The 22,809-nt window shown below is 38.3% G+C and overlaps 1 protein-coding gene across 1 annotated transcript; it reads right to left on the bottom strand.

The window, feature by feature from the left end:
• Nucleotides 1-3,537: 3,537 nt before the first annotated feature.
• Nucleotides 3,538-15,799, bottom strand: LOC109622656 (zinc finger protein 431). The gene is made up of 4 exons (XM_020077063.3): nucleotides 15,605-15,799; nucleotides 14,336-15,528; nucleotides 3,833-4,119; nucleotides 3,538-3,760 (listed from the first exon to the last, which is right to left on the bottom strand). Exons 1-4 carry the CDS (start codon nucleotides 15,749-15,751, stop codon nucleotides 3,618-3,620), a joined length of 1,770 nt encoding a protein of 589 aa, XP_019932622.3. The 5' UTR covers nucleotides 15,752-15,799; the 3' UTR covers nucleotides 3,538-3,617.
• Nucleotides 15,800-22,809: the final 7,010 nt, after the last annotated feature.

Here is a 22,809-nt window from a genome sequence, read left to right as displayed (position 1 = left end):
ATAAAATCATAAAGAATTACAAAAGTATTCACAATAAAATTGCCTGAGAAATTTTCAAAATAACTGAAAAAGAAATTGTTAAAATAATTACGGAGGAATGGCTATTGAAATATGAAAAAAATAAAGAAATTGTTGATTGCATTTCCAAGAAACGTAACTAGCTGATTATCAGTTTCTTACACTAGTTTGCTGAAGACTGGTTTGTTCCTCTCCTAAAATGCTAAAATGTGCTTTTAGCTAAAATAAATCAACCATGCCTAAGGAACCTCTAAAGAAATGGCCCTACTGCGGTTTAGTAAATACGGAGCCGTGTGTTCTCGAATCCCACCAAAACGCGATTTTATTCCACAAATTCATCACTCATTTAGTCAATTAGCAACATTCTGTTCCTTCTAATTATTTACAAGTTTTTCCCGTACATTCCTATGAGATTTCACTAGAGATTCCTCTAGTAATACCTCCTAGGATTTTTCTGGAAATTCCAACTATTCTCGAAATTCGTTTAGGGATTTCTCTAGAGATTTCTATTGGGATTCCTTCAGCTAGATTTCCTTGAAGAAGGCCAAGGAGTTCCAGGTACCATGATTAATTTCCAGAGTAATCCATGAATTCCTGGATAAGTCTTTAGAAAAATCCCTGGAAGAATCGAAGGCATTTATGGAAATATCCTAGAAAAACTGCTTAGGAGAATCCCGCAAAAATTCCAGGAGAAATGTCCAGAGGGATTCCTGCAGGTATCACAGTAATAATTTCTTGAGGAGACCTAGGAGGCATTCCTGAAACATTAGAAGCAGCAGGAATCGCTTATGGAATCCTAGGAGGAGTTCCTGGACGAAAGTCAAGAGGAGTTCCTGGAGAAATCAAACAAGAAATATTTGGAGAAATCCCAGACTTATTTTTAGGATTTTCAGGAGGACACAGCTGAGGTACTTCTGCAAGAGTGTGAAGAATTAGCCTAAGTTAAAATTCACGAATAAAAAAACCTTCTGCAAGACTCCTAGGAGATCCCAGCAAGTTTTTGAAGGAATCCCTGGAGACATTCTTAGAAGAATCCCTAGAAGAATTCTGGGAGGTATTACAGTAAGAATGACTGGAGGAGTCCTAGGAGGAATTGCTGGAAGAACCACAGCAGGAATAGCTTGAGAAATCCAGTTGAAATTCCTGGATGAAGGCCAAGAGGAATTCCTGTAGGAACTCCATGGGGAATTTATGAGAGAATCCGTGGACAAAATATCTTGTATAAAAATTCCTAGAGGAATCACCGGAAAGTTTCTGAAGAAATCGCAGGAAAAATCTCAGGAGGTATTCTTAGAAGGATTCTGGGATGTAACACTGAAGAAACCTCAGCAGAAATCCTAGAACGAATTACTGGAGAAAACTGTACAGGAATTTCTAGAGAAACCCCCTCAGGAATGCCGGGGGAATCCAAAGAAAAAAATCCTTGGAATACCTAGAGAAGTAACTGCAAGAACCGGTAGAGGTATTCTGGAAGAATTTATAGAGAATGCCCTGAAGGGATCACAGGAAGATTTTCTGAAAGAATTCCAGCCATAATGCTAGGACAAATTCGTATAGGAATCACTAGGAAGAATTTCTGGACGTATCATAGTAAGAATTTCTGGAGGAATTGCTGGAAGAATCACAGGAGGGGTTGTTTGAGGTATTCTTGGAGAAAGGCCAAAAAGAGTTTCTGCAGGAATTCCATGAGGATTTTCTGGCGGAATATTTGGATAAAATCTCTGGATGAATTCCTGGGTCAGTCCTTGGAGAAATTCTTGGTGGAGCAACCAAAGCAATTTCTCAAAAAAAATCCAGGTAGATTGCCTGGAAAGATCTCAGCAAAAAAGCCAGACGAAAGCTCTAGAAGAATCCGTAGCATAATTTCTAAAGTACCACAGTTAGAATTGCTGGAGGAAGAACAGCTGGAAGAACCGCATGAATTGCTGGAGCAGTCACAGCTGGAATATCTGGAGGAATTCCAAGAACTCTGGGAGATATCATAGAAGTAATTTCTAGAGAAATCCTAGAATCATCAATGCCTGGGGTATCTTAAGAGAAGTTCCTCTAACAAATTCCTGGAGGAATACCTACAGTTCTCCTTGATAGAATCGGTAGAAGTATACTGGAGGAATCCCTGATGGAATCGCAGGAGAAATTTCTGGAGGAATCTCAGGAAGATTTCTTAGATTTCCTAGTAGAATTCCAGAATGTATCACAGTGAAAATTTTTAGAGAAGAAGAGAAATGGCTGGAAGAAACGCAGCAGGAGTTATTTGAGAAATCCTAGCCACAATTCCCAAATGAAGGCCAATATAAGCGCCTGGAGGAATTCCATGAGAAATTTCTGGAAGAATCTCAGAATGAAATCTCTGAAGGAATTCCTGGAAGAATCACCGAAGGAGCTTCTGAAAGGATCCCAGGAAGATCGCTTGAATAATTTCACCAGAAATTCCTGAAGAAATCCTAATAGAAATTTTTAGAGGAATCCTTAGAAGAATTCCGAGAAGAATCATGGTAAGAATTTCCAAAGAAATCCTAGCAGAATTAACTGGATCATTCTCTGCAGAAATTTCTAGAATGTACAACCCCATCAGAACTGCCTGGTGTATCCCAAGGACAGTTTATTAAAGAAATATCGGGAGGAATCCGTAAAGAAAGGCTAGAGAAATCACTGTACGAATAGATAGAGGTATTTCTGGAGGAATCTATGGAGAAGTCTGTTGATTGTTCTTACCAATATCCAAAACACCAAAAGGTACAACAGTTATATAAGTAATTCCGAGTGTGCTTTAGTTTTATTCAAATGTGCCATTAATAAATATTGGAATTATTGTGTAAAGTTTTAAATTTTTGGTGACTGTCATGGAAAAATTCTAGGGGTGCCAAATTTGTTCTAGGGGGTGCCAGGCACCCCTGGAACCTCCCCTGGCTACGCCAATGCAAACCAGACTTCTTAAGTTCCTTAGGGAGGCTGATTTATCCAACGACATTCAATTCGAAAAGCACTGTGCTGCCTATGATCGCATAACTGTCCCATATGAATAGGAAACCTAGCAAAGATGGGACTGATATGCGATCATGGGCAGTGTACTACTTGAACAAGCCCAACAATAAAATTACAGATGAGGCATGCCATTAACAGTTCTCGACGATTTCTTGTTTTTTTATCTTCCACCCACAAAAAGCAGCATAGGCAGGCTCACCCCTGACGGGTGGAGGCTCTGATCTAGGCCACCTGATAAATCGACAGAAGGAAATACCTGTGAACTGTGATGAATGACGAACGGATCCCCCTAAGTTGATATGCTTAAAAAACAATGTGCTTATATGTTTTACTATTTCAAAACTGTAAACGAAGTGAGGAGGTTGAATCGTTCAGGTTCTTTCTTTTTTTCTCTGCATTTTGAAGCCTCGTAATTAGAGTTAATAAGAATAACTACAGTGGCGCTTAAACGATTATAGACAGTATTAAAAAACGTGCAACGCATTGAACAGGTTGAACGGACCAGATGCATTTGTCGAAAAAAAAAAACAGAACTCCAATTCAATAAAAATCGTTTGAACTTTTACAATATTTATTACACGAAATGTCATATGAAAAAAAAATAAAGTAAATAGTTACATAATAATTATTTTAGAACTGTCAAACGGATAAGAATTTTGAGGGCGGAGATTTTTCGAATGTGTCTTCTCATGATCTCTCTTTAGTCGCTTGGTGATAAATGTCTTTTCACAATAATCGCATTTGTACGGTTTTACACCTAAAAATAAAAAAAAAACACGTTAAAGTTTTATGAAAATCGCTACTCAAATGAAACGAAACAACTACTAACCAGTGTGTGACATTTCATGTCGCAACCGATTGGTACTGTCGGCAAAGGCTTGCTCGCAGTACCGGCATGCGAATGGCCGCTCGCCGGAATGCACCCGCTTGTGATAGATCAGTTTGGCCTTTACGCGGAATGCCTTCTTGCAGATGTCACACTCGAACGGCAGTTTGCCCTCGTGTTTCAGCATGTGAGCCTGTAGGTTGTGCCTCTGCATGTACGACTGACCACAGATGTTGCACATGAACTCCCGGGTGGCCGAGTGCCGTTTGACGTGCGCCTTCAGCTGGTCACTGGAAATACATTTGATTTTTAAATTTTAAACAGCCATAATTATCATTTGTTAAAATAAACACCACGATGCACCTTATGACATTATAAACCTTATGACGACTGTCTTATGAAAATGTAACAGAGCTTTGAGTTAAGGTGAATATTAGACTGGGTCAACAAAGTCGATTTTTCGGAACAAAGCTTTTTCGATTCCTTTTAGCGTCCAAAACAACTGAGCAAAATTTGGGAGCGATGGGTTGCTTCCCCGTATTCCGCATTGCGATTGAAATTTGTATGGAATTTAGTATGGGAAAATGTGCTTTTTTGCATTTTACTCATAAATTGAAATTTTTCGTCTAAAACGATCTAACTAATGACGTTGAAGTATAGCCTAGGATATTTCGAAAAACTTTGCCGAAGACCGCAAAGTGATCCGACACTTGTGAACAAAGTTATAACGTACCGATTGCCCGGTGGTGTTTAACATTTAACATGTAAAGGAATAACATCAATAATAAAATCTCAATTTTTGGCCTAAGTTACTAGGCGAATAACTTTGTTCACAAGCGTCGGATCACTTTGCGGTCTTCGACAAAGTTTTTCGACATATCCTAGGCTATACTTTAACGTCATTAGTTACATGGTATTAGGCAAAATAATTCAACTTATGAGTAAAATGCAAAAAAGTACGTTTTCCCATACTAACTTCCATACAAATTTCAATCGCAATGCGGAATACGGGGACGCAGCCAATCGCTCCCAAATTTTGCACAGTTGTTTTGGACGCTAATATAGATTGAAAAAGCTTTGTTCCGGGTTGATACGATCAAGTTTGAAGCTTCTCCGTACAACGTTGACCCACTCTAGTGAATATATAACGAAGCCACACCTCAAATTTTCAAGAGCACAAATCTGAAGAACCGAATGTCGGTTTGAGCTGAAAAGTTGATCGGTTGGTCACCCCCAGCGGGTAACCAATCGATCAACTTTTCAACTCAAACCGACATTCGGTTCTTTAGATTCGTGCTTTTGAAAATTCGAGGTGTGGCTTCGTTATATATTCACCTTAATAGTAATAAAATTGTTTTGAAATTTCCACCTACAAATCAAGTCAACATTCAGGAGGCCAACCCGTAATTCTACGGACCATATGGTTGTTAATTGCTAACACAGTTTTTAAATTGCACTTACAGAACAGGCAACCTCTGCGATTTTGCGATTTTGAAAATTTGCCTAGATATTCGTTTAGCCGAATTGTACATTTTTTAGAACTTCATAATAAAAACTTTCAAATTTCGAATAATATCCAATGCAATAATTTTGTATGGTGACCTGCATTATAGATCGACTTGTAAATCATGAATTTGATCATTTTCAGAAGTGTTGCCATATTAATTTTACATGCATCTCATCTCTCTCTCTCTTCTTGGCGTAACGTCCTCATTGGGACAAAGCCTGCTTCTCAGCTTAGTGTTCTATGAGCACTTCCACAGTTATTAACTGAGAGCTTCCTCTGCCAATGACCATTTTGCATGCGTATATCGTGTGGCAGGCACGAAGATACTCTATGCCCAAGGAAGTCAAGGAAATTTCCTTTACGAAAAGATCCTGGACCGACCGGGAATCGAACCCGTCACCCTCAGCATGGTCATGCTGAATACCCGTGCGTTTACCGCCTCGGCTATATGGGCTACATGCATCTCATATAAGTAAGTTATAATATTGAAAATGTTTAGAAATTGAGATTTATTGTGGTTATTTTCATCGGAAGTGTTTTAAAAGATTCCAATAAAAGTATCACGACGACTGCAGGTTGAAAATATACTAGAAACATAACTTGTAACAGAAAAAAATGCCGTAAACCATCAAAAAATCACGTATTTAAGTATTGTTTTGATAAAATATGATAGTTTAACTTGCATAAATCACAGCGTTTACTACTATTACGTCTTCTACTAGCTCCCAATATCTGCTAGACTGTATTCTGGCTGAAATAACATACTTTGGACGGATCACATTTCGAGAAATGGCACCGAAAGTATTCAAATTTCTAGCATGAACTACTTGTTTCATAATTTTCTTTTCAAAAAAAATATTGTAAAATGAATGTGGTTCCAATCTTAGACTCATTTAGAGATTGAATGAAATAAGCCAATGTTTTGACCATGTCATGTGTTTTTGTATGAGCATTTGCTGTAAAATAAACAGGGTTCAAAAATTCCGACTCTTCTTGCAGTTCTTTCGCTTGGCAGTCTTCTAATTCATTTAGTAATGCTAGTATTATACAGTTATACTTCAGAGGCATTAGGATACGTCTTTATTACTACACAGAACTTTAAGGTTAGCTTTTATCGATCCCATTTTGATGTTTAACCAGTCGAAAAACCTATATACTTTATTTTCTCACGACATTTTATGCAATAATTTAAACATTTCCTACAATAATATTGTGCCATATTTTAAAAACGACTAATCTAGCTTTTTTCTGTTCGGGTGAGCCACTGCGACCAGTATTTAGGTCTTTTGTGGCATTACCCGTATCCTTAGTATTTAGTGCAAGTCGTACTACTCCATTATCATTGAGAGGCAATGAAGCATCGGTTTCTGTACAGTTCCTGTTTTGTTATCCCAGAGGTGCAAGAAATCGATTGCGATAAAAAGGTCCCGTTATCATAGAGATTTAAATCCCAGTGAAAGAGCGCCCCTAATCAAACACAATCTATTTGAATTCTGAGAAAAACAAAACGGTGGTACTGATATTTATCCATGCATCGGAACTCTAGCCCCATCCATGTCTTGCTTCTAGTTTAGTCCCAGGACAACAAAGAAAAACCCGGGACTTTAGGCTAGTTGCAAAACTCTGTCAATTTAGAGAATGTGTTCTACAATAAGAACGCACGTGAGTCCTTGAATTACCAGAACGTAACAGTCCTCAATAGGTTAGTACGCAATTAGATACGTAAAGCATGTTTGTTTTCCTAACGTCAAGTGTAGTCTCGGGTGGGCAAAGTCCGATTTTTTAACTATCAGCAAGGCAGAATAAATGCAATTTTAGAAACTGTCACCAGTAACAAGGACTTTTCATGGTACCCTTATTACCAAAACACATTACCCAAACTTGACAAACTGGATGTCACTAGGGTTCGGTTTGGTAGATCTTGAACCGTAACGCCAGTCTAGCTTACATAAGAGTGTTTACAGTGTGAAGAATTAGCCTAAGTTAAAATTTACAAAGAAAAAGAAATACAAAAAAAGTGTTTACACAAAGCATTTTTCTTAAATAAATTAATTTATCATCGTTTCTCCGTATCGTGTTAAATTTTTGTAATATTTCTTTATATTTCACAAATAAATAAACTTTTAAGGTCAATTACCTTGCTAACATGTCATAAACTAAATGCCTTGAGGTATATCCGAGTAATACAGTCACGAAATTACAAAAAATCTTTTGAAAACCAATTTTTCATTCAACTCGGCTAAACGAATGTCTAGACAAAAAATGACATTTGAAGGGTTTTCCCCCTTGTTTTTGTTTCAGTGCTTATGTAAATGTGATGTATTCACCTTTTCATAAATCAATACTAGATATACTATCAGCATAGACTAATTTCAAGACCTCGATGTACCAAAGAAAACCATTAAATTTTCTGTGTCCAGTCCGGTACCCAATAAATATTCATTATCGTGTATTTTTTTCCGTGTGTAAATTATATTTAGCGTGTTACACCGATCTGACAGCTCTGACAATAAGGGACTAAACATAAATTACGTAAAGTGGGTACCGAGGATTGTTCACAATCTGCGAACTTGACTGCGGAGAAAATCGCGACCATGACGCCGCTGCTATCAGTGCCATAAAAAAGTTTTATCATAAAATCATTGGATGAGTTTCCTGACACTTTTTTGACAATTTTTGGGCCTCGGCTAAACGAATGTCTATCACTGTATTTGCTTCCATACGTAGTTTCGTCCACTAGTTTAAGGTGTTCTTCCGAGATTTCTGGCAGTTGTTGCTGGAATTTTCACCAGAGTTTCTTCCAGCATTTCTGCAGGAGTTCACGGGGTCTTTATTGAAGTAAATCACAGCATTTCTTCTATATTCTTACCCGATATACTTCCAGAGCTTCTCGCTTGATTTCTCCTGGAGGTCCCTCCAAAACATATCCAAAGTTCCTTTAAAATTATCTATTATCGGGATTTTTTTTTCGCGGTTCTTGCAGAAGTTTTATTTGCACAAGATTGCTTCCAAAAAGCTTTAGGATATTTTTATTGGATTTCCTCGCGGATTTCGCTAGTACTCCGGGGATTTCACTTTACTTAGCGGTTATCGGAGTTCCACCTTGGGTTTACCCTCCGGGATTACTCCCAGGATTACTTCAGGATTTCATCCGAAGTTCCTTTGGAGATCCTCTCGAGATTTCTCCAGTAGGTTTAAGATGCGGAGTTTCTCCAGAAATTTCAACTGGATTTTATTTCACCAGAAAATTCTGATAGGCAGTTTATCTAAGGAGACGTTTCGAGAAAAACTTCTGGAAAAATCCCTACAAGAACTCCGGGAGCAACTATTAAAGAAATACTAAAAAGAGCATCCTGAATTTTGTGACGATTTTCTGGTAAGATTACGAGAAGAACTTTAGGAATAATCCCAAGAAAATCTGCAAAACAAATAATCTCACTGTAAGAAATGCGATTAACAAATACGAGGAAAAACTCTGACAGAAATCACTGGACGAATTCCATGAGAAATATCAGCAATAGCTTGTGAAGAAATCTCAAAAGGCATTCAAGAAAAAAATCACATGAGAAAGTCCAACATAAGTTCGGAACAACTCGGAGAGACATCCCAGGATCAACACCAAAAGAATCTTCGTAGATAAATCCTGGGAAAAGCTCAGGTGAAACTTTGAATATCCCGCTCAAAACTCCTGTAGAAATCCAGGAAGAAACTCTAGAAGAAAATACTAGAGAAACTTCGTTAGAAATCCCGGGAGTAGCTCCTGCAGAAAATTCATAAAAAACTCATTAAGAAATCCTTGGAGGAGCTCTAGTATAAATTCCAGAAATAACTTATGTAGAAACTCTGGGAAAAATCTCGGAAAGGTGTTCAGGTGAATTTCCATGGGGAACACCAAAACAATCGCGAAAAATCTTCAAGAGGAATCCGAGAGAAACTCTAGTAGAAATTCCGTGACAACATTACGCTATACCTGTATACTGAGAAAAATTCTTTTGGAGCTCTGGCTATAAACCTTGGAAGGAAGCCCACGAAAATTGTGTTGGACAAAACGCAGGAGCAACTCCGAAAAAAATGCCACGAGAGACTCTGGGTGCAATACCGGAAAAACCTCTAGATGTAATCCAGGATAGAAATTCTGTAGGATCCCCGTAAAAAACTCCAGGATAAATTGATCGGGATTCAGAAATAATACAAGAATTCCTAAAAATATTGTAGAACTCCGGAAGAATCTCCAGGAGAAATTCGACAAGGAAAATTAAGATAAATGACGTGAGAAAATACTGAAGGAATCTTGTGAGAAGTTCTGGGAGCCATTCCAATAGGTATTTCTGTAGAAGTTACAGTAAGAAATCCTAACGGAATTTCTGGAAAACATCTTTGTAGGGGAATGTTTAGATAGATTTTAACTACCAGATTAATCTGCGTCCACATAGAACTTGCATCCTCTTCTTGACTGCACTTACATTTTGAATAATCATCCGGAGGAATTTACTGCGGAAATTTATTCAGGTGATCTTTCCTGTATTGCTCCAGTATTCACTCCGAGACTACATTAAGAAACTGCTTGAAACCCACAAGTTTATTGTTTTATCCTTTCAGAAATATATTAAGTTTTTTTAGAAGTTCCTTTCCTAGTTTCAACACTTTTTTTTTTTTCAGGAGTTTCTCCTGGGATTATTTCTAGGATTCATCCAGTAAACCCAATGTACTATTCCAGGAGATCCATATGCGATTCATGAAAGTTTCTTCCGAGATCCTTGCATAAGTCCATTCTATGGTACTTCCAGAAGTGCCTTCGAAGACTCCTCAACGCTTAAATTTCCTACACATTTCCGACCAAATCCTATGATTTGTGGGCTTCGTGGCCGAGCGATTAGCGGCGTCAGTCGTTTAGGTGTCTCGTAAGCCTTGGAGTGTGAGTTCGATTCCCGCTCCAACCGGGGAAAACTTTTCGTCAAACGGGTGTTATATGTATTGTCCGTTGTCAAATGTTAGTACTGTTCAGTCTGTAGAGGCCGCAAGGTCGAAGACGGTGTAATTGTCTTTTTTTAATACTTTCCATATGGCAATCTTTGGGTTAATGAAACACCTTCGTATAGAAAAAAATATTGAAACATTGCAGTTTAAAAAACGACATGTGCGGCATGGGCGTCGGTTAAAAAAATATGTACAGGGGATGGCCAAAAATTTTGGGATAGGCAACTTTTTTTTTCTCCCACAAAAAAAATCAACATGCTGTAACTTTTCATAGAGTGCATCAAAAAATCTCAAATTTTGACTGTTTGTCAACCTATTATATGTGCATCATTGGTACAAATTTAGGCTCGATTGATTAACTTTTTGCGAAGTTAGAACCGTTCGGGTAAAACACAATTTTTTAGACAACTAATTTTTGTACTGTCATATCTCAGAAACCAGTGTACCGAATTGAATGATTTTTTTAACGTTTATCAACAATATATTGATACTTAATACGACGTTACAAAATGTAATATTTTTTCACGGCGAATTAAGTTATACCGGGTTGAAATTTTTACCCATATAGAGGAAAATAAGTCAAATTTACAATATCACACAAAAAATATTAAATGTGTTCTTCCTTCAATCTAAATAGGCTCTAATATATCTGATTAGAGATAATTTGAGAACAGAAGTGGAAAATCTTTGGATATCAACACTAAAAATTATTGACATTGATGTAAAAAAATAACATTTTTTCGAGAAAAATCCAAAAAGTGTCAATCCATGATAACTTTTTTCAACGCTTAAAAAGTATCCATATTTTAATAGTTTGTGAAGCATTTACATATTGTTAGGGTACGTTCAAAATTTCATTCAATTCAGTTTACTGGTTCCCGAGAAATGACAGCTCAAAAATTAGTTGTCTAAAAATAGTGTTTTACCCGAACGGTTCTAACTTTGCGAAATATTAATCAATCGAGCCCAACGTTGTACCAATGATGCACATATAATAGGTTGACAAACAGTCAAAATTTGAGATTTTTTGATGCGCTCTATGAAAAGTTATAGCATGTTGAACTTTTTTGTGAGACAAAAAAAAGTTGCCTATCCCAAACATTTTGGCCATCCCCTGTAACTCAATTCCTGGATCTCCTTTCGATTCTTCTGTCAATTCCTTGAAATCTTTGAGGAATGAATCAACGGAATATTTCCGGAGATTCTTCTTAGAGTTCTTCCAGAAGGCTGCTGCAAAAGTACCTTCCGAGGTCCGTCCAGGAATACCTTTCGGTATTTTCAGTATAAATAAAACAAGTTTAAGGGATTCATCTAGTAATTCCTCCCAGGATACCACCTTTTTTTTGGTAATTCATCACTTAATTTCTTCCGAGATTTTCCGGATTCCCCCAAAAAGATCTTTCCCAGTTTACTTCAGGAATTCCTGCCGAGATTCCGTTATATGTTTCTTCCGGAATTCTTTAAGAAGAACCTTATGGTATTTCTCCAGAATATCCCATCTGCTTTCTTCCAAAATTTTCTTCTGAGATTACTTTAGTTCTTTCCGGGAGTCCTCCACGAGTTCTCTCCGGACTTCCTAATGGGGCTTTGACGATTCCGGAAGCAGAAATAAAAAAAAAATCGGGATTCATCCAGTAGTTCCTCCCGGGATTCCTCAAGGTATTTCTATGATAATTCATCAAAGAGTCCGTTTTTCCAAATTATTCCAGGAGTTCCAAAGATTACTCCTTTCAAATGTTTTTTTTTTCTCGAAAATAACTTTAGGAACTCCTATTGGCATAACACTACATGTTCCATCCTGAATTCATTCAGGATTTCCTTCTGGGATTCCTCCAGAACATTGAACTTGAATTCATCCAGGATTTCTCCAGAAGTTTCTTCAAAAAATCCTCATGGAGTTGCTTCTGGGAGTCTTCCAGCATTCCTCTAGCAGGGGTTTTCAGGCCTTTTGTCTCGCGGTGCACTTTCTGGAGACAAACTTCACCGCGGTACACTTAATCAAAATGTTTAAAATATGAAATTTAGAGTTTGTCAGAAGTGTTAATGTATTTTCCGATGCGAGTTATTATGTTCATCGCATGTCGAAATGATTTTCAATTCTAAGATTTTTTTTTGGATAAATACTTTTTAAAGTTATGATCTGGTTTCTGATGAAATTATTGTTTGGTTCATATCCGAATTTCAGTGGATTCCTGACGAGATCCTCGACGAAGCTCTGGGTAGATCTCTGGATTATGATTTTTTCTAATAAATATTTTCTGAAAGATATCTAAAAAGAGGTTCTAAAAAAATGCTTAAAATAGTTCTGTTTTCAGAACTTCATAACTTTTTAAATATCGTAGCGAAATTCCCAGAGAAATCATTTGAATCTTTACTTTTTTTCAAAATACTTTAAAGATCATTAAAAGATTCCTGCTCAAATTATGAGAAATACTAGTCATATTATTTTTGGAATTTTTAGTGAAGATCAAACATACCTTGTAAGATTTTTGGTATTTCTTGATGAGAATTGTTTCATATCTAACGAGCCCCTTGGCATTCTTAGGAAATTCACTACATAATTCATTATAAATTTGTCTGCTTGCCGCAGGACCGTGCTGCTTTAATTTTCTTCACGATTTCCGAAATTTTATATTTCAGATACAATAGTCATATAACAAGTGCCATCAGTCATCCATGTTGTAGATCGATTTATTTATCTAATATTTGTCATCAAGCTTGTAGCCTGTCCAGAACGATCGCGGTGCACTTGGCAAGGCTTCGCAGTGCACCAAGTGCACCGCGGTGCACGATCTGAAAACCCCTGAGAAGATTCTTCCGAAAAGATTCCTCGCTAGGAGTTCCTCCTGGTATTCTTTTAGGAGTTTCTTCCGGGATTCCTCCGGAAGATCCTTCTGAAATTCTTCTAGGATTACTCAATGAATTTCCGGAAGGAAATCCGAAACAAATCGTGGATGAAACTGCTGGAGATTTTTAAAAGCAATTCTGGGTGGAATTTCAGAAGTATTATCGAACAATTCCGGAAATTATTCATGGGGATATCTTTAAAGGAAAACTCTGGAAAGGAAATTCAGGAACAAAATCATGTGGAATCCCAGAAGAAATTCTCGAATAAATCTTGGACGAAATTCCTGGAATAATACTGGATGAGATTTTGAGCAGCTGCATTTTTTGCAAATAAAGAATCCCAGAAATAATTCCAGGAAAAGCACTGGAAAGAATTCTTAGACAAATTTTGGAAGGATTTCCTAGAGGATTCCCGCTAGAAACCCCTGAAATTCCTGGAGAAATTCCAGAAGCCTGGAAAAATCCCAAAAAGATCTCCTGGAAGAAGGCCTAATAAAAACTCCTGGAGGAATGAAGAAAGGAATTTCCGAAGGAGTACCGAAAGAAAATTCCAGAGGAATCCCAGGAAGAACTTCTGCATTAATCATGTGAGGAAAGTAGTTTTGGGGGGATCCTGGAAAGAAATGCTTTAAAAATTCTAGGATTGGTTGATTGATTTGTCTTTATTATAGAGACTTTCAGCTTTTGGAGGATTCTCGGAAGGAATTTCTAGAGGAGTGCCAGAAGAGACTCCTGATGCCAAAAGGAAGCCGATTCGACACTCCTAAAACAATACTGGAAAAATCTTCCATAAATCTCAACAAGATTTCGCGGAGGATCCTTTGAAAGAATTTCTGGATGAAAACCAGAGGAAATTTTGGATAGATTTCCGGTAGGAACTCCAGGGAGTATTCCAGAGAGACCTGCGAGAATCTCAGAAGGGATTCCTGTAGAAACACCAGAACGCGAATTTGCTGTAAAGATTTTTTCCGTCGAAGCACGGCAGGATTTATCAACATGAAAACAAACAAGCATGTTACGGCACAAATGTCCCAAATGGAGGATAACGTGCCTCTGGAACCGGCCTTCTGATACCTGACCGTTCATATGGTGTGTTATAGATAGCTTCTTGAGCAGAAGCATATTGATCTATTCTATATATATTCTGATTCTCCTTCAATTCTTCCCACACTTACCGGTGATAAAACGCCTTGTCGCACTGGTCGCATTCGTACTTTTTCTCCTGCCCAACATGTTCCGCTTCGTGTCGCTTGCACTCGCTTGCCACTGCAAACTTCATCCCGCAAACCGTGCAAACGTGCCTCTTGGGCATGTAGAGTCGCTGCTGATGTTGTTTCAGTCCCTTCTCGTCGATGAACCGTCGGTAGCAAATTCGACACTCAACCGGTCGTCGCGTATCTGCGTTCAGCATGGCTTGCACACGGTTTGCCTCGTGTTCCACTTCCGAGTGGGCCAGCAGTTCTTCCTCGGTATCGAAAACCTGATTGCAGCCTTGAGCGCAGCAAATTTTACCAGCATCCAGGGCATCGTGCGGAAGTGTGGCGACGATGGCCGAACTTTGCGAAGTTACCGGAGGATGTTTGTGGGCATGCTGCTGGCGCTTTTGCGGTGAAGCGATTCTTGCGCGGCAGAGCCGGCAGTCGAATACTCGTGTGATAGAAGCAGCTTTTTTGCAATGCGCTTGCAAAGCGACCTTGGATGAGTATCTTCTAAAGCAGAGATTGCAAACGTGCGGTTTTGAAGGGTTGCAGCTTCGTTTAGCTTTATGTACTGCTTTACCATGAGCGATGAGCTCACTTTCTCCGTCAAAGAGTTTCAAACATGTACAACATAGGAATTTACTTCCGACATCGACAATCATAAAAATATCTTCTTCGACTTCGTCTAGTTCGTCTGGCACTGATTCATTATCTTTTGTAATTTTAGTACTCCTTTGCCGCTTTCTCTTGGGCTTAGCTTCTTGATCTGAGTCACTACTGGGTACGTCATTTGCGTCCACGAAGCTCAGCTCAGCTTCTCTTTTTCTTGTAATTAATTCCTCCGGTGTGTAATCTTCATCCGAGTCGCTATTTTTCACATCACTATCATCACCATAGTCCACATCTAATCGAACGTCCGATTCTCGATCATCCTCTTCGAACACTTCATCATCGGCCACCTCTATTTTAGACACCAACTCCTTCGGTTGGTCCAGCAGGGATATTTCCAATGCATATAGCTGTTCTTCTTCCTCCTTCACCTCAGCTTTGTACACTTCCCTCAACATTCGATCCGATTGCCGAGTTTTGTCCTGGAAACTGGCAACGAATTTCACCTCCTCTGCACAATCGGTACAGATCCATTCCGGCAGGCCGTCATCTTCTTCTACCTAAAATTTCACAAGTTCATTAAAGGTGTTCCGAAGTCGGATCCCGTCCAAGTTATAGGGCTTTGTTTACACTTACCAGCACGGCGGTACTCTCGGTGATGACGCTTGCGATGACTGGTCCACCTTTGCCAATCGCGGAAAAAATCGAAAACATTTCCGTGCGATTGTCCAAACACACGCGGCACACCATGTCCAAACCCGACTGTTCCGCTGCCGTGGTCATCTTTATCTAATCGCTAGTGGGGCAATTTCTAGGAAAACTGGACGATTATTTCAAACAAAACACAAAAATGCGGACAGCAAAAACATTTGCGTTCTGCTGTTTTGTTTGGAACTTTACCTCTTTGACAACTTGATTGAGTTCCTCGGCGGGCGACAGACGGTGAGTGGCTGAGTGACCCGAAACACGGAAAAATCAAAATCAATGAGGGTACATTCACAAATTTCATAACGCCAAAATTGGCCTTTCCTGACACCCACCCACCCCTTCGTATTAACACTATTTATATGGGGAAAATTTTTATTATGCGTTGCACGAAAATTTTTGAGCGCAAGTGCTCGTATACCTCCGCCAGTACGGTAAATCGTGTTGGTGTTTTCGGCGCAGTATTCTTTGGCCCATTCGCGCACTTATTGTAAAAAACACCAGAACGATTAAACGTACGAGCGGAGGTCTATTAGCGATTTTGCACCATTTTCGCTCTCTATTTTCTTGCAACGGATAATATTTTGTTCGGGCTGTAACACCAACAAAATCTATGGTAAGGGAACGTTCAAAAATTACGTCCATGATTTGGGGGAGGGGGGGTCTAGAAAAGTGTGACAGTACGTGTATTGATTGATGCACCAAGCGAAAAGAAGAAGAAGTTTTGACATCCAAGCGGTGTGCCGTCGATTAGATCCTCGTCGCTGATTGGTCGATGGATGTAAACGGCACACCGCTTGGATGTCAAAATTCTTCTTCTTACCGATTTGTGCATCAATCAATTGGGTATAGGAAAAGTGCGTGACAGAGGGGGGAGGGGGGGTCTAGAAATCCCGAAAAATGATGGACGTAATATTTGAATCTTCCCTAACACGATGCAGGAAACCCACCCACCCCCTCCAGCGTTATGACATTTGTGAACAAGCCCTGAACAAAAAGTAAAAACCAGGGGACTGGTCTTCTTGTTTTCTTACCCAGCATTAACTATGCTGCTGTGTTGAGAGATAGGTTGTCAGCTTGAGTCTCACGCTTGAGCCGCAGTTATGTTGGCTACGAAAACATTGCATTGGTGGGATAGGGATGCCAATTCCTTGGTAAAAACAAAGTGAGAGAACATACATTAGCCTGGGACACGGTTTATATGGGAATAAATGAATAATGGAAAAACTCCAACTCATGTATACTTTTTGAGTACTATTTTGGTCCCATATCAACAGTGCAAAATTTCAGATCGATCGGAGAAACTTTATTTTAGCGCCCCCATTCTTAGTTTTTCATACGATGGATTTACTATGGGGAAAATTTACTTCTTTAAGGAAAAATCGCTTGCGCTTACCCCTTCTTCTTCTTCTTGATTCTGGGTGCTCTTTTGGGAACAAAAGAGCGAAAAATGGCGCAGCGATATAGCGCTATATCACCGACGAAGCTATATTGCCAGTTAATCTTCGTTTATACTCCGATGGAGTTTACATTCTGTGAGCACGCCGCGAACACGACCAAACGTGTTGATCGCTGCAGTCGTACCATAGACTAATTTCAAGACCTCGATGTACCAAAGAGAACCATTAAATTTTCTGTGTCCAGTCCGGTACCCAATAAACAGGGAATGAAATTATCGATCACGATCGCGATCATAGAAAACTCTCTCACACGCATTATCAGCGAAAAAAGACGTGCGATAAATTCAGACCCGGTTTTCTCCCGAGAATGTGTTCTCAATCGTCCCGCAGCGCCGAAAATGGATTATCACCAGTCTCAGATCACCAGCAATGGAAAGCCGACTGGTTTGCTCTCTGCGCTTTGTTCGCCTTTCCGTCTGGCCGTCGCCACTAAATGAAGCTTTTATGAATCAAATTTCTTCCTCCTTTCGAGCAGCTTGTATGGTCACGTGGTTATGCGCGCTAAGAAACATTTTTGTGGAGGGTCTAGGTTCGAATCCCATTGGCGGCACAATTTTTGTTATTTGCCTCCTGATAATTATCGCGATAATCGGCAAGGTGATAAAGTTGGATAGCGAAAATGGCAAGAGCGATCGGCTATCTTTGGTCGTGGACAACAGCAGCGAACGATGAACATTTCTCGCTGGAAAAAGAATCGTTGAATTGGTCGGTTGCTCGGAAAACGTCAATTTTCGTCTCAATTTGCTGATAATTTCATTCCCTGCCAATAAATATACATTACCGTGTATTTTTTTCCGTGTAAATTGCCTTTTGTGTAAATTATGTTTAGCATGTTACACCGATCTGATAGCTCTGACAGTAAGGGACTAAACATAAATTACGTAAAGTGGGTACCGAGGATTGTTCACAATCTGCGAACTTGACTGCCGAAAAAATCGAGACCATGACGCCGCTGGTCGTACTCCGCTGATCCCTTGATCCCTAAAAATATTTCAATGAATAATTTTTGTAGTAAACATCACGAAGAATCAGACCTCCGAAAACCGCAAAACGATGAAAAAGTTTATTAAGCCTTCCTCGATCGATAAAGTTTTGAGATTTTATTATTTATTGTTATTCCTTATATCCCGGACAGACATGTGATACGAGTGTGATTCATGTACAACGGTACGCAGTGCCAAGAAAATTCTAACAAAACTGACTTGAACTGAGAGAATTTTCAATACGGCACTCATTTCAAGCGCAATTGTACAGTGATTCTTGTATCACATGTGTGTCATAAGTATTACGTGTTTAACGGCGTTGACATGCTATTTGGTTTTCAGCCAATAACTTTTTCCACATGCCTTATATTGCTTTGCGGTCTTCGGAGGGTTGGTTCCTCGTAAAATTTCCAACAGAAATCATTCATCGATTTATTTTTAAGGGTATGACCAACCTGTGGCGATTTTTCTTTGAAAAAAATGATTTTCCCAATAGTAAATTGTATGAAAACTTAACATGACTGGCGCTAAAATATAGTTTCTCCGATCAAGTTGAAATTTTGCACAGTTGATATGGGGCCGAAGTGGAACTCAAAAAGTATATAGGAGTAAAATGTCTTTTTGAGTCCGATACTAACAGACATACAAGTGAATAAATCTGTGTAAAAATACTCTCCAATCATATCTACACTGAACGGCGGCTTGCGGTAAAAATTACTATTTTGAGGGTCAATTTAAATACACAACGCCACTAAATTTGTGCAGTCTGAGTTTCGTTTCAATTCAACAGAATTATGTTTTCAATTTTACTATGGACTCGATTTTCAATTTAAAAAGTATCTGTTGGCAAGCGGATTCGAACCAGAACCTTGACATCACCAGGCTTGCACGCTACCACTCGGCTATCGAACCTGTTGATATGAGAAGAAACAAAACGCACACAAGAAGCGTTGGTGGGTCGATGACTCAAAACATATGGTAAATTTAAAAAAAAATTTATGCAATTCAGCATCATAATTCACATTTTATATAACTCATTTTGGTATCATAATGGCCAATTTTACCGAACTGGCTCATTAGGCAACTGAAATGAGTTGCATAATGAAAAATAGTTGTATAATGTTCATAATGCAACTCATTTGAGTTGCATTATGAACATAATGCAACTCAAATGCGTTGCATCATGGAAAAAATTATTGCATAATAATAATAGTTATTTATGTAACGAGTTGCAAAAAGTTGATTTTTTCAGCACGAGTCATACATTTATCCAACAAGGGTTGCCGAGTTGGATAAATACGAAGAGAGCTGAAAAAATCGAGTTTTGCAACGAGTTCCATACAAAATTTTATATATGAAACTTCTTTTGGAATTCTTTCGGAAGTAGCTTCGACAACTTATTCGGTATTCTTTTTGGAAATTTATTCTGCAACGGAAATTACTTCGGGATTCTTCTATGCAATATTAGTAGTGATTCCGTTGGATAGTTCTTTGGTTGTTCTTTAAGCATAGACAAACAGACGTGACTCTTAAAGGAAATTCATCAAACTCTTTTGCCCGGTGTCTTTTTTATGAGCATACTGCCACCTGTTGGTATAACCGCGCGAGACACTGTCGGCCATGATCAATTTCGATTTGACGTTTGCTAATACGCACGCTACTACACAAATCGCCTGTAATTTTCGTTTGCATCATTCAGCAACGTGTACACTGGTAAACGTTAAAGCGATCGAACACTAGCGTCTCTGGTGGAAGGATCGCGCAAATCAAATGAAATTTGAATTGATCGTTAAATGCATATGCCAAGCTGATTTGAAGAGTGTGACGTCTGTTTGTCTGTGATTTAAGGGTGCCTTCAGCTTTTTTGATATTCAAACGTATTTGGGAATTGATTTTTGAAATATTTCGTAATTTTTTTGGGAACTTCTCTGGAAATCATCTTGATTTATGTAATTCCTCTGACATTTTCTCAGGCCATTCTACTATATTTTTTTAATTCGTAAGAGAGTTTCTAATTGGCTATTAAAGATAAAGGAAGTTTGTAAGGGAAATACTGATTCCCTATCAGCTTAATCATTCATTTTTTGATAAATTTACCGGTAAATCAATTTTTTCTACCCAGTTTTCACAATAAATATTATCTGAAACGACTCAATCACTAAAATACGAAATGGGATTTTACAAAACATAACCTCTCTTTAGGAGGTCAATAGAACTTCTAAAGTAGTAACATAAATTATTTTCTATGTGAAAGCTCTAAAGCTCTATGGGAAAATGGAAAGTACACAGAAAAAAACTGTTGTGCAATATTACATCTGAACTGCTGCAACCCGATCAATCTGACGGTTGCATGAATATTACATAGGGCAATGTACACACAAGAACAAAAGATTTTACATCAAAACGATGTTATCGTACATAGGAATCATGAGTACATTAATTATTTAGTACAGCGGGATGAGTTACATCGGGCGGGTTGCATTTATGTTTTGCTGTGTAGCCTCATGCTTTCATCAATATCTTATTGTTGCGGTTTTTTTTTTTATTTTTGTGTATTTTAACCACAGAGAAACGCGACTGGTCAATTGACCAACTACCGAATATTTGAATCAGCCGTTAAAAGTGTAATCGATGGGAAGCGAGTAGAGTGTGACGTCTGTTTCTCTGTGTTTTAACTATTGCTTATTCTACACTTGAAAAGCTTATACTTTTAGCTTTCTGAAAGTGAGTTCATATTTCAAATCGGTGGTTGCGAATACAGCGAAAATTGTGGTTTTATAACAAAATTCAAAATGGCGTCAAAATCTTAGATGGCAGCCAAAAAATCTACAACTTCAAATGAAAGGTCTATACATTTCTGTAGGGAATGAGAGTGGGTAAATATTGAGGATAAAATATAATTGATGCATATAAATTTAGAGTGTGCTGGAGCAGCCCTGTGAGCGAAACGAAAGTATAATTATGAAAGGGGCTTACACGGATTCTTGAATTGGGACAGAAAATGTGGAAAGAGAAGGAAAGGAACAAAACAGAAAAGTGAGTCAGTCTTATAACGAACTTTGTGGAAAGATGTTTGGCGATACGAACGCTCTGAGTTTGTAGGGCAAAAGTAACACCAAGCCAAATGAAGAGATCACCAGTGCCGAAGTGGGATCGCGGCTTCCGCGAAACACGACAATTTCCTTCATAGAAATGTAAAATTTTTTACATGTTACAAAATGAATTTTTGAGATATTATGTTTCGAGCTCAAAACCTGGTACACCTGGTACTCTATACAGCGCCTCACTTGCGACAATGTTTTTAACGCAAGGCAAAAGCAGCGGAAGTAAAAGAAAAAATGTCACTAATTCGGTTTTGAACTGGAAACATAATATTACTCAATAAATTCGGTGCGGTGCAGCTTGATGTAAAATTTGATGATCGAATTTCATCGAAATCATTAGTTGTGGTTGATCGAATCAATCAATTCAAGCATAGTTTTTTTTTAAATTTATTTCTGTTTCGAAATAACGTACAAGGTGATTTTTTTCCCGAATAGAAATTTTAATGTAATAAACATCAGCATACATCTATAAAACCATAACATTTAATGTATATCGTTGTTATCCTAATGTACTCAGACTTCAATGTAACATCTAAATACACAGTAATACATATGATATGTAACATTGAAGTCAAACTTCAATGTGATGTTGAATTTAACATCATATAACATCCAAAGACAACATCTTCAAATGTTTCATTAATATCAAATGTCATATCGATGTCAACTGTTGCTCGCTTGAACCATCAGACTACATCTAAAGACAGATAAATGTAATGTAACATTAGAATCAAACATCATATTAATGTCGAGTGTTGCTCACTTGAAACATCAGAAAACTTGTAACCACACCAGAATAAAACGTTACATTAGAATTAAATTTCATTTTGATGTTAAGTGTTGCTAGCTTGAAACATCAGCATACATCTGATGACAGATGAAAGTAATGTTACAAGGCTCAACCATTAATAGGAAAATAATAATTTGATCACATCAACACCAAATAAAGTTTTTCCAATCCCTTTTACGTCTAAAATTACCACAATTTGGGTGCTGCTGGTTGAGCTCTCCTCATTGCGATTGAAATTGGAAGGGAAAATTTCCTTTTTGTTCATTTGTCATGAGCGCATATGAGTACATATTCGACGAGAAAGGCACTACCATCACTAGGTGGATTAATCTGGTTGTAACCTTACTGGTTGTTACAATTGTGTACGTACCTCTATTTTTAAATGATGACAAAATAAGACTTCATTATTCATTTATGCTACATACCATTATTGTCTATTGTATCCATCCTATTATGTATTTCACTGCAACTGCTTCCACAATAATTACTATACTCAAACTCGCAATACATTTCATCGTTAGTTATCGTCTCCGATTCACAATCACGATCACATTCTTCATCCCAGCTCTGACAAACAGAATCAGGACTCACTTGTCTACCAACTTCAGCTGTATTTTGACAATTTTCCCCAGCACTGGCAGCATTACAGTAGGCGTAGAAATAGCACTCGTACAAATCCTGCATGTTGACTGGATCGCCGCCGCCTAAACCGTCTATTCATAACAACGCGTAAATTACTTTTGATGAACTTTTGCGGGTAAACTTGAGCATCGCCCTCGGAAGCATTCGGAAATGACCG

The sequence above is a fragment of the Aedes albopictus genome, chromosome 2, assembly GCF_035046485.1.
Source record: "Aedes albopictus strain Foshan chromosome 2, AalbF5, whole genome shotgun sequence".
Lineage (NCBI taxonomy): Eukaryota > Metazoa > Arthropoda > Insecta > Diptera > Culicidae > Aedes > Aedes albopictus.
The sequence above is the reverse complement of the archived record's forward strand: the minus strand, read 5'-3'. Positions and strand labels throughout refer to the sequence as shown.

Bases quoted from the DNA above. Each gene is read 5' to 3' on its own strand.
- LOC109622656 (XM_020077063.3), bottom strand. From the start codon at position 15,751: ATGACCACGGCAGCGGAACAGTCGGGTTTGGACATGGTGTGCCGCGTG. The intron at 15,529-15,604 runs GTAAGTGTAAAC...GTGAAATTTTAG, and splicing joins CCGAGAGTACCGCCGTGCTG to GTAGAAGAAGATGACGGCCT. The intron at 3,761-3,832 runs GTTAGTAGTTGT...TTTTATTTTTAG, and splicing joins ACATGAAATGTCACACACTG to GTGTAAAACCGTACAAATGC.